Raw genomic sequence first — 12,660 nt, forward strand, 5'->3', positions numbered from 1 at the left:
ATGGTGAAACAGTGGTGGAATATCGCTGTTGCTTTCGTATGAATGACGCGGACATACCTGCGTGGCCACGATCTAATCCTGTTTACATAAAGTAAACCTGCTCCCCAGCAGGTTTAAGCTTACGGCTCTGTTGCTATGACAGCAAGTCCCGGATGGGCTTCGGGGAACCGAACGATCCAGGATCACGCGAAATCGTCAACAATCTAATCCAGCTAACTCACTTAGCGCGGTACGAAGCACAGGCCCTTTGTCTCCAAATCTTATAAATTAGTTTATACTCCACCGTTTAGTACCTCTAGACACCTGTGCCTGCTGCTGCAGCTGAGTTTTGTCTTTGCTTACGTCTTAAATTGGCGCAGTCGCGATTGCACGGCCTTATTGGCTGCAAAAATCCAGATGATTGGTTTGAATATTAATTCAAATTGTGGGCGTACTCAGTAGCGACTTTTGCTTTTATAAGTAGCAAAGTAGATTACATAATATAAATTGTATTCAAGTACGAGTAAAATTACACACTTGAAAAATTACTCATAAAAGTACAAGTACTCAAAAAATATTTTTAATTACAGTAACGTGAGTATTTGTAATTCGTTACTTCCACCCCTTTTTTTTTTTTTTTTTTTCCAGTGTATTATTATTTTAATCTTTCTCTGTGGTACGTGCTGAGTGCTGATGTGTACTGTTGTTTTCCAGCACTCGTCAGAGATAGGTCTCTGAAGAGCATATGGGCCATCGTGGTGGTGATGTTTGGAGTCGTGCTGTTTGACTTTGCTGCAGACTTCATCGATGGACCCATCAAGGCCTACCTGTTTGATGTATGTTCACATGAAGACAAGGAAAGAGGCTTACACTACCATGCTCTCCTCACAGGTATGTAGCACAAACACTGTTTGGTTCTTGCTTCAATACTCACAGCTTTTGTGTTTTGTTTAGACTTATTAATGCCGGGGTTTTTTTTTTTTTTTTTTTTGCCTGTCCCGTTTGGCTCTTTTGCCATCAGAATTGTTGTCTAAAGGCAAAGAAAGATGCCCAACGGATTTACTTTACCAAACTGACCATCCCAGCCTTGCCGTAATGGTCCATTTGATTCACCTTTTATTGTTTATTTTATTTTCACTTACTGAATACGGGACAGACTTGACTGGGGGAAAGAAGGGGAGAAAGAAAGAGGGAAAGAGAAACAGCTGAGAAGAGGGACGGGGGAGAAGGGCAAAAGACAAAAACCAACAGAACGGGCAGAGAAAAAAAAATGCATATATCAATCACCTGGATCACCTGCTGAGAAAGAAAAAAGAAAGCAAGCAGAAGAGAACAAGAGTAATAGAATAAACAACATCACAATGATATATGGGAATATGACAGTAAATACTAAATGTTAAACATTATTGTGCAGCACATAAGATCAACAGAACACAGTGTGCTTTGAGGTAGGAGCCAAAAAGGGTGTAGTTTGTGGGTGTGATCACCTGTGTGTACACCTGTGAGCATGGACGCGCTTGATTTTGTTTTTTAAAAGGTTCCTTCATGTAATAATCTGCTAGAGGGTGTGGGGGGGCCACAGCCCCATCCTCCAGGGCGTGAAGCAGGTGTGGAGGAGATCAAAACTCCAGACATCCAGAGGCCCCCAGAACACAAGAGACCAAGGAAGACCAACAGAGGGGCAGCTGCGCCACTGTCCCGGAAAGAGCTGAGGAGAGTCCCAGATGAGGGCTCACTCAGCAGCCGCGGAGCAGAAGCCAGGGGGAGTTGCAGTGACGCGCCCGTGAGCTCCGCCGGCAGCCAGCTGCGCCTGAGTGACCGAGCCCCACCTCCGAAGTGACCCGAGCGAGCCCCAGGCTCCAGGCCCCGATAAGCAGCCGCCAAGGAGTGAGCCGGTGTGTACCCGGATGCCCATCCCCGGACACAAAGAACCACCAACGCACCGATGTCTGAGGGGGTCCGCCACTGGCAGGGGAAGTGGTGGTAGGGGGAGATAGGCCTCCAAACCTTGGAGGGCCTGAGATGTCCCCAGAGAGGTGGCGCCTGACACCCAACCTGACATATAGACACAGACATACAGGCACACACAGATACAAACATCCATTCCCACCCTCATGCTCTCATATGCACTTACTCCACCTCGTTACTTCCACCCCTGATTGGGCCTGATGCAACTTCCTGAGAAAATATAGCCTTTGTTGTGCTTTTCCTACCTGGTGGAAATGTTTGTGGACAAGTAAGGTCGGCCAAGATATGGACCCCAAACGTTAAGCTATGGAGCTTAAAGTTTTCTACCTCGTCCCCATCAATAAGGGGGGTGGGGTGCTCAGATCGCTTTGTTCTTCTGAAGTCGATTACTATCTCCTTGGTCTTGGCTGTGTTCAGATGTTGTTGTTGTTGTTGTCACAGCATCGCTTCAGATGCTGGACCTCCTCTCTGTAGGCCGAACCATTGTTGTACTCAATCAGTCCTATGATGATGGTGTCATCAGCAAATTTTATAATGGCGTAACTGGTGTGAACTGGAGAACAGTCATGGGTAAAAAGTGAGTATAAGAGGGGACTGAGGAATTCCACACACCCCTGTGGAATGCCTACATTCAGAATGAGGGTAGACGAGGTGTGCTCTCCCATCCTGACATTCTGGGCTCTATTCCTCAGGAAGTCCAGTATCCAGGTTGCACAAAGAACCGCTGACTCCTAAGTTGCTTAGTTTTTTTAACCAGTTTGTCGGTTTGAACTGTATTGAAGGTGCAGCTGAAGTCCACAAACAGCATTCTCATATAAGTGTTGTGTGAAGAGCTGTTATTATGGCATCCTCTGTTAACCTGTTTGCCTCGTATGCAAACTGGTATGGATGGAGGTCTGCAGGAATGACAGCCTTAATGTGTGACACACTCAGAAAAATAAAGGTGCCAACTGGAACCAAAAGTGGTTCTTTAGACTGATGCCATAGAGGAACCTTTTTTGGTGCCACAAAGAACCTTTCAAACAATGGTTCTTTGAAGAACCATTTCTTTCAGTGGTTCATTGAAGAACCTTTAAAGGTGCCCCAAAGAACCATCAAGAAATGGTTCTTTGGGGCACCTTTAATGGTTTTTCAAAGAACCTTTTTAAAAATGGTTCTTTAAAGAACCATTTTAAAGAACCATTTTTGAGTGGTTCTTTAAAAACCATTTTAAATCTTTCAAAATAAAATGTATCATAAATTGAATTTGTGTAGGGTAAAATAAATACGAGCACAGCATAGACATATATTAATGGTTTATTGTCATTTTGTAGTTACCAAAAGACAAAAAGGCATTTTAACCCTCAGCACAACATCACTACTAAAACATCAGAAAGTGATAAAACACATTAGGAATAGCAATAGCTTCATAACAGACTAATAAATCAACACATTTTCATCAGCAGATGCTTGCATGTTCAATAAAAATATTTCAACAACAAGTTTATGATTAAAATGATCAATGATCAGCCTTACGCTATGTAATGTACGTTTCATGTTGTACTCATGGTCCTTTGTTAGTCCAGTTTAGGACCATGTCTCTGACATATGTTTCATATCAAATATATGTCATATCAAAACAAGCCCACACCTGCAGTTGTTTCAGTTTTTCACTGGTGTTTCCTGTCAGCTGGTCAACCTCACTCAGGCGGACATCCATATCAGCCAACCAAACGACAAGTTCCTCCCTTTGTGCTTCAAAGCCCTCACACTCTGAGACAAGGAGCTGAAAGAGAGAGAGAGAGAGAGAGAGAGAAAAGAGTCAATTATAAAGAAGAGAGAAAAGTGAAACCCTCCTCAGAAGGTCTGACTCGCATACCTGCAGTTGACCTGTGATGGACTCCAGTTTGGCGTTCACGTCATCCCTCGTCGATGCCAACAGCCGAGTCTGCAGGGTGCCCTGGAAGAGCTGAGTTAATGTTCGACTCCTCCTGGTCAGGCTCTCCAGCTGGATGAGCCGAGGTCTCCCCTCTCGCCGCTGCCTCTGAACACAGAAACACAAATTGCATCTGAAGCAGGAGGTGCAGATTTTTTTTGCTATTCTTTTCTAAATCCAGGCTTGATCACGTGGAGGTATTTGGAAAACTTTTTTGGCCAGTGGACGACTGTTGTCTTGCAGAAAGTCAAATCAAACATATGCGATACACAATCAATTCACAAGAACACATTATAAAAAACAAGTCCGGTTCTGGCCTGATTTCAAATGAATTCTGCATCAAAACAGGGTAACAGAAGTAAAACGAGAGTTTGCTGCAAATGTGAGCACAAAGCCTCACTTTGTACAAGCCTGCTATTAAAGTTCTCCTCTATGCAGACGACTTTCCTGTTTTTAAGGCACAACTTGGATCTGCTGTACGAATCTTATGGATGAAAGATTAGTGTGCATGACTCCAGATTCTGATCCCTCATCCTAATATGGTCCCAACATACCAACAGCAGTAAAGCAAATGTTGAGGCTTCAAAATACAAAGTCCATAAACTAATAGCTGACATGGGTTTTATCATAAGGGTGATAAATATACAGATTTCAGTCTGTCTTAGAAATTTGATGTTCATTTACCTGCAGATGCACTATACGTACCTGCTCCATGGTTTTTCACAACATTTTGCACATCACTATTTAATACAGGAAGAACTAAAACAAGTCATCTTTCTTTGTGAGAGGACCATATTAATGAAACAAACCTCAATGACATCATAGGGATCCCTAAAGACGCTCCTGCTGCTTCTCTTCCTCCTCATCCTAAGCTTCCTTCTACTTGTCCTCGCCTTCCATCCAATTGTAATTCAACCTAATTGTGTTTCTCCCCCTCCTCTTCCTCATTTTGTTGGAGCTGTGAACACAATGTGAATCTGGATTAATTTGTGCAAATAAGAAAAATCTACAGCTTTTTGGTCAGAGGTGCTCTTGTGATTTAAGCCGGGTAGAGTAGATTTATGTGTTGATGCTACCTGCTTCAACTCTTGCTGCTGAGTGATATTTACACCCTGGCTGGATTACAAACTTTAACCATGTGCTGAACTTTGGCCCAGCGTTGATACCTCTTGTTAGTATAAAGACCTCTTCTTAGCTTGTACAGTGGGGCAAAAAAGTATTTAGTCAGCCACCGATTGTGCAAGTTCCCCCACTTAAAATGATGACAGAGGTCAATAATTTGCACCAGAGGTACACTTCAACTGTGAGAGACAGAATGTGAAAAAAAAATCCATGAATCCACATGGTAGGATTTGTAAAGAATTTATTGGTAAATCAGGGTGGAAAATAAGTAATTGGTCAATAACAAAAATACAACTCAATACTTTGTAACATAACCTTTGTTGGCAATAACAGAGGTCAAACGTTTACTATAGGTCTTTACCAGGTTTGCACACACAGTAGCTGGTATTTTGGCCCATTCCTCCATGCAGATCTTCTCGAGAGCAGTGATGTTTTGGGGCTGTCGCCGAGCAACACGGACTTTCAACTCCCGCCACAGATTTTCTATGGGGTTGAGGTCTGGAGACTGGCTAGGCCACTCCAGGACTTTCAAATGCTTCTTACGGAGCCACTCCTTTGGCGGTGTGTTTTGGATCATTGTCATGTTGGAAGACCCAGCCTCGTTTCATCTTCAAAGTTCTCACTGATGGAAGGAGGTTTTGGCTCAAAATCTCACGATACATGGCCCCATTCATTCTGTCCTTAACACGGATCAGTCGTCCTGTTCCCTTGGCAGAAAAACAGCCCCATAGCATGATGTTTCCACCCCCATGCTTCACAGTAGGTATGGTGTTCTTGGGATGCAACTCAGTATTCTTCTTCCTCCAAACACGACGAGTTGAGTTTATACCAAAAAGTTCTACTTTGGTTTCATCTGACCACATGACATTCTCCCAATCCTCTGCTGTATCATCCATGTGCTCTCTGGCAAACTTCAGACGGGCCTGGACATGCACTGGCTTCAGCAGCGGAACACGTCTGGCACTGCAGGATTTGATTCCCTGCTGTTGTAGTGTGTTACTGATGGTGACCTTTGTTACTTTGGTCCCAGCTCTCTGCAGGTCATTCACCAGGTCCCCCCGTGTGGTTCTGGGATCTTTGCTCACCGTTCTCATGATCATTTTGACCCCACGGGATGAGATCTTGCGTGGAGCCCCAGATGGAGGGAGATTATCAGTGGTCTTGTATGTCTTCCATTTTCTGATGATTGCTCCCACAGTTGATTTTTTCACACCAAGCTGCTTGCCTATTGTAGATTCACTCTTCCCAGTCTGGTGCAGGTCTACAATACTTTTCCTGGTGTCCTTCGAAAGCTCTTTGGTCTTGGCCATGGCGGAGTTTGGAGTCTGACTGTTTGAGGCTGTGGACAGGTGTCTTTTATACAGATGATGAGTTCAAACAGGTGCCATTCATACAGGTAACAAGTGGGGGACAGAAAAGCTTCTTACAGAAGACGTTACAGGTCTGTGAGAGCCAGCGATTTTCCATGTTTGAGGTGACCAAACACTTATTTTCCACCCTAATTTACGAATAAATTCTTTACAAATCCTACCATGTGAATTCATGGATTTTTTTTCCACATTCTGTCTCTCACAGTTGAAGTGCACCTCTGGTGCAAATTACTGACCTCTGTCATCATTTTAAGTGGGGGAACTTGCACAATCGGTGGCTGACTAAATACTTTTTTGCCCCACTGTATGTATGATGTATGATGGTGGATAAATGAAATATACAAAGAAAATTTAACTATATTAGAAAGGAACATCTATCTTGGAAACATCAAATGACCGGAGCATAACTTGTCAACTAGTCCGAAAATAAGTTATACAGGAACAGTCAAAGATACACCTTCTCATGTCACATTTCTATTCATTTCTATATTAGACAATAAAGAGTTATCTAATCTAATTATTCATTCAAAACACTTATGCATAGCTGTATTTTATACAGCTCATACAGAATTCAAAGTACAGGTTCATGTGAGTATTTAATGTATGGCTCAGATCTACAGAATTTCAGAGGTTCTAGAACAGACACAGAGCTCACATCACAACAGGCTTCAGGCGCCATTTTAGTGACTTTAACATTATATAAAATTTTAATTTCGGTCTAGCTGACATTAGGTTATGTACGCAGCACGCAATTGAACCACATATTTTAGAAGCCAAAGGTTCAAATTAGCTGGGAGCAGCTTCACTTAATTATAACAGTGGTTTTGTTAGGAAAACAGTTTCTGTATACCGGATACTAAATTGCGCTGACGTCAACGGCTAACGTATCTAGTTAATCGCTACTGTTAGCACAACATTAACAGCAAGCTACAATGACGAGTAACAAAAACAAAACAGTAATAAGGTTTTAATGAAAATGTTTTACCTTTTCCAACAGTCCCAGAATCCAGAGCTTCAAAGTCCAGCAGGTACTGAAGACTGTTATCCGTTTCGCTGTCACCGGCCGTGAGAAAGTGTTTTTTTTCCCGAAAGGCCAAGGCCCGCCGCTCGCGCACTCTGTCTGCGCATGCACATCCCAACGACTGACCCCCTCCGTCCACTCCCGGGAGGTTATAGTATGACGTGTTCTGACGTCACTCTCTCTCTCCCTGTCATTTATTTGGCTTGAAACACATATTAACAAATTGCTCAGTGATGAACAACTACTCAGATCATTTACCTAAACAGTGTGCTTTGTCAAAACGAAGTGTGTGTTCATTACACTGACATTCTGTTCTGCAATTGTTATTTACTTGTATTTTATAATTTGACTTTACATACTGCTGGGTGGTTTGTAAAGTTTACAATAACTAGTATTATCATTATGCTATATTTTCAAAAATATATAATAATCTCAAAAGTAATGCCTTGGAGTAGAAAATAGTAATGCTTTATTATAATTTAAAACTAAAGTACAGTATTTGAATGTGTGTATTGTGTCTACTAGGGCTGCACGATTAATCGTTAGAAAATCACGATCTCGATTCATACTAATGTGCGATCTCATTTCCAAATGACGATTTAAAAAAAAAAAAAAAAAAAAAAAAGACGACGATTGCACCGCATTTTGATCCGGGACGTACTCTGCATGAAAACAAGCGCTCACTCTTCCTGCTCAACAAATGACAAGGGCGGAGCCTTATACCACGTGATACAGAAACTGTGCCGTGTGATGCTAAAATTAGCAGGGAAAAAACAACGGAGAGCACGTCAGGGATGACAAGAAAGTGACAGGAGAAAATCCGTCCCGGTCAACCACCCAAACACCAATAACGGGAACCTTACACAGCGCTTCCCTATACCCGTCGAACTGCCGCAGGCACAAAGAAATTACGGAGGCTATCACTTATCACCTGACCAAAGATATGGCTCCCATCAAAACTGTGCAAAACGAGGGATTTAGGAAAATGATCAACACCCTAGACAAACACTACACAGTGCCGTCCCGCAACTATTTTTCTATTGTTGCACTACCTGCTCTATACACGCAGTGTCGAGCAACGGTGGAGACGGAATTTCAAGCAGTACAACATTTTGCGGCAACAACAAAACGTGAGACATTTGTTGTTTTTATGTTTATTTATTGTTTTTATGTTCAGTCTCAACTGTTACGAAGTTGATGTGGAGTTAATAAGTGCAATAAATATTTATACTGGAAAAGAAAATCGTGAGAGAATCGTGATCTCAATTCTAAGCCAAAAAATCGTGATTCTCATTTTATGCAAAATCGTACAGCCCTAGTGTCTACTGTTTGTTAACTCACCATATTCATAATGGGTTTGCGGGGTTAGGGGTATGTGCGTGTGTGTGTGTGTGTGTGGGGGGGGGGGGGGGGTTAGGGTCTTTAGGCTCCCCCCACCCCTGCCACCAGTATATTTTTAAGCAACTCTTACTTTTATTTGAATATTCAGTTTCCTACCATCTTCTCTTAAAGGGTAATTGCCAGGTAATCCGCCCTCCCCCTTCGCACACACATGCACACAAAGAAAACACACAGTATAATTCACAGCCTCGTTATAGTGAATAAATATTTATGCCATTTACACCATCAAACTTAGATAGCTAAGGATGAAGAACCTATTGTTCTTTAAAGAACCATTTGTAATATCTGAAGAACCATCCACAAAATAAAAAGGTTCTTTGATGTATGATGGTTCTTTAAAGAACCATGAAGACATCTGAAGAACCATTTAAGAACCATAATTTTTCTGAGTGCATGATAAGTTTTTCAAAACATTTGGCAATTATGGACGTTAGCAACTGGACAATAGTCATTCAAGCAGCGTATTAGAGTATGGCAAATGTGTGACCCTCCAAGTCTGTTCCTTCTGCAAATATACCCCAAACCATGTTGTCACAACAGTCCTGTAGGGCTGTGGTGACCGCTGTCCACACTTGTACTGTTTTTGCAGATGGCCTTTGCCTTTGAATTAGAGATCTATAAGTAGAGATCAGGGACAGAGAGAGATGATCAGAGAGTCTGAGGTGAGGGGGTGGCTTTTGCTACAAAATCATTTTCACCCCGGTTCTTTTATTCGTCGAAACTTCCAGAGACGGCACCGGAACTCAGTAGTTATTTCACAAAACCTTTATTCATCTTTATTCATCTTCATTTAAGCATGCACTTCTAGAAGGGAAGACGAGGCCAGTGTCCCTCTGCAAAATCTTCACCCCTTTGTTAGTTACAGCCAGCTTTATAGAGGCGTCCCCATCATAAAACCCCCCCACAGTGTGCTGCAAACTCTGTGTCTGTGTCTATGTGAGTGCTCGTGTGTGACTGTGTACGCATACCTGTGTGTATGTGTGAGTGCACATGAGTGAGTGTGCATGTGGATGTGTGTACATGACAGTTAAAACACTGTGGGTGTAGGTGACTCCCTAGAGGTCATAAAACCCATCTCCCTTCCAGACCACAGTTCTCCAGTTACAAATGTTGAGACCCCCACACAGGTATCCTCTGGGGAATTTCCACTCAGCATTAACTCCTCTTTGTCTTACTTTCATAGTTCAAGTGGGGGGGGGGGGCTCCTACAATCTACTCCTAAGTTCATGACACAGTCAGGCCTTTATTACATTGAGGGCAGTGTCAGTGTCTCTACAATAATTCTACATTCTATGTTAACACATTTCTAAACTCTAAATCAGCTAAGCATTTCTACACTTTGTAAGCATCTGAAATGTTGGTATAGACCTCGTCCAGTGTGTTATTTTCCCTCATTGGAAAGCTCACGTTTTTAAAGAATCCAGATAGGACAGATTTCAGGTTTTCATGGTTAAAATCGCTACAATCACAGCATAGTTCAGGTGCGTTGTTAGCTGTTTATTAATGGAGCGCTGAAAAAGCTCCATGGCTAACTTAGCGTTAGCTTGGGGAAGCACATAAACTGCTATTATTGTGACTGCTGTGAGCTTTCTCTGCAAATAGAAAGGTCTATGCTGTACCATCGTATACTCTATGTCTGGACAGAAGTGGACAACTTTAACTGTGGTGTTGGTACACCACGTGTTATTCATATACACTAACGGACCTCCTCTCTTTGCTCCTGTCAACTTTGAATGTAGCATGGCCTGCTAGCTCAATCACAGTGTCTGGAGTAAAAGAGTCCAGCCAAGCCTCTGTTACAACCATTACACAAAAATCCAAACACCGCGAAGTGATCTGCAGTTGTAGCTCATCCATCTTGTTGTTTAGTGACCATGAGTTGGTGAGGAGGAGACTCAGAATAGTCAGTCTGTGTGGGTTAGCACTTAGCTTAGCCCTCAGCCCCGCTCTCTTCCCTCTTTTCTGTTGCCTGTGCCTCCATCGCCTACGCCACTTCACCGGTGGTATAGTGAAATTAGAGTCTGTGTTCCTTCAGATCTCTGGGGGATAGAGTCCCAATCATTGTCTGTGAAAGTGTGCAGGTTTTTGTGGTTTAGAACATAAGCAGTTCAGCCTTGCTGTACTGCACAAGTGCTCCTGCTAATCAGAGGAAAAGTGAAATAAAAACACAAAAGATAAAAAGTAAGCCGCTAAGTTGTGGAGAGCGCTGGGTCACTGCGACTGCTTGAGTATTAGCCCCATCTTGAGTATTAGTATTTCAAGGTTTGATCAAGGTTTGCTGGAAGACTGTTTACTTAGCCTGGAATGGAGAAGGACACTGTCTCAGCTGAACTCTGGACACACACACACACACACACACACACACACACACACACACACACATATACACATGCAGATATACAATCATCCCCCCTCCCCTTCCAACCGCCTTCGACGCTTATTCCCTCCCGATGCAGACGGTGGATCAAAGGGGACCAGCGCATATGCTGCAGGCCCGGATGCGCTGTCTACACTATCTGTCTTTCACCTTTTACCCATCCCTGTTGCTTGTCATGTGTTTCTATGGTGTATTAAGAGTTTTTCCTGTGCTATGCGCAGAGGTGTTTTTTTTTTCTGTTCTCAAACTGATCTCCCTGTTGGAGCTCAGCCTGGGGGGAGTTCTTTTTTCTCCTTCTCTTTCCTGATGTTGTGTTGTGAGATGCACTTCACACACATACACACACACAGTTCTTTATTGCCAGATGCCACATTTATTTTGAGTTTTCATTTGTTGTGACAGTCCGTAGTCTGGAATGCTCTGGTCTCAGCTGATCCCAGCTTCCCCTCCCCTCCGCTCCTCTCCCGTCTCACTAAAAAAGGGGAAGGAAACCGTCATCAGCTCAAACACCATCAGCTGTGTTCTCACCTGCCTCTCCAGCACCGCCCCGTTGAGCTCACTGCACCACTCCTCCCCTGCAGCCGCGCCCGGGTCCACACCTCCGCCACATGTGTATTTTCCATTGTTCGGTTCCGGGTCGCTGCTCGTGCGGCTGACCGGCCAGCTACCTACCCTGACCTGTCTCCCCAATGTGATGTTTGTGTATTGTATGTATGGTCGGCAAGGTCAGTCTCTCAAATGCCCCTCGGGGATAAATAAAGTCTTCTGAAAGTGAATCAATCTTAATTGCTGCAGAAGAGCTTCAAATTGTTAACCCATTTTGTGTTCACCAGAAAAAGGCCTTTTTGTATAATTCTGCAATGTACATGTCATCTTACGTCAAAAGCAAACTATCAAACTGAGCAGCCAATGAGCTCCTCTGTGATGTCCCTTCTTTGGATTTTGGAAAACTTCTCAAGGTGTTTGGTCAATGTGATATGTCTAAAATTCTATGAAGAACATATAAAAGCATATGTTGTTTCTCCATTTCAAAGCAACACGTTACAATATTGATTGCCAAAATATTACATGTCTAATTTAGAGATGTAGACTACACTGGATACATGTGCAACTAAAACATACAACTTACCAATGGTTACATTTTGCTTTGGTCATGTAGGACACATGGCCATGATGGTAAATTAAACAAAAAACTTGTTTAATTCTAACAATAAAACAGATGGTCAGCCGCAGTGAGAAAAAGCTTGCCAGCATATTCACCATCTGATCTGTGAAGCAAATTTATTAGGGAAAAACAGAAAAGTACTTCAGTGTACCAGTACGTGTTTGATGACAGGCAACTTAACTTAACACAGACAGGAGCCACAGTTGAAATCTGGAAAACAGAACAAAGCTCACATATTATTAGTGATTCAAGTGGACGTTTCTCAACAGTCTATTACATTTATATACACCCTTATACCACCAGCATTCTCTCTTAATTATATATAAATGAATACACACACAC

The 12,660-nt window shown here is 42.7% G+C and overlaps 1 protein-coding gene across 1 annotated transcript; it reads right to left on the bottom strand.

Moving 5' to 3' along the window:
• Nucleotides 1-2,360: 2,360 nt before the first annotated feature.
• LOC309717970 (uncharacterized protein) lies at nt 2,361-7,453 on the bottom strand (the record flags this gene model as incomplete). The annotated part of the gene is made up of 5 exons (XM_082552911.1): nt 7,340-7,453; nt 4,672-4,820; nt 3,806-3,970; nt 3,601-3,712; nt 2,361-2,500 (listed from the first exon to the last, which is right to left on the bottom strand). Exons 2-5 carry the CDS (start codon nt 4,726-4,728, stop codon nt 2,361-2,363), a joined length of 474 nt encoding a protein of 157 aa, XP_082409037.1. The 5' UTR covers nt 4,729-4,820; nt 7,340-7,453.
• Between the last annotated feature and the right edge of the window lie 5,207 nt (nt 7,454-12,660).

Source organism: Aulonocara stuartgranti, assembly GCF_965226115.1.
Source record: "Aulonocara stuartgranti genome assembly, chromosome: 11".
Lineage (NCBI taxonomy): Eukaryota > Metazoa > Chordata > Actinopteri > Cichliformes > Cichlidae > Aulonocara > Aulonocara stuartgranti.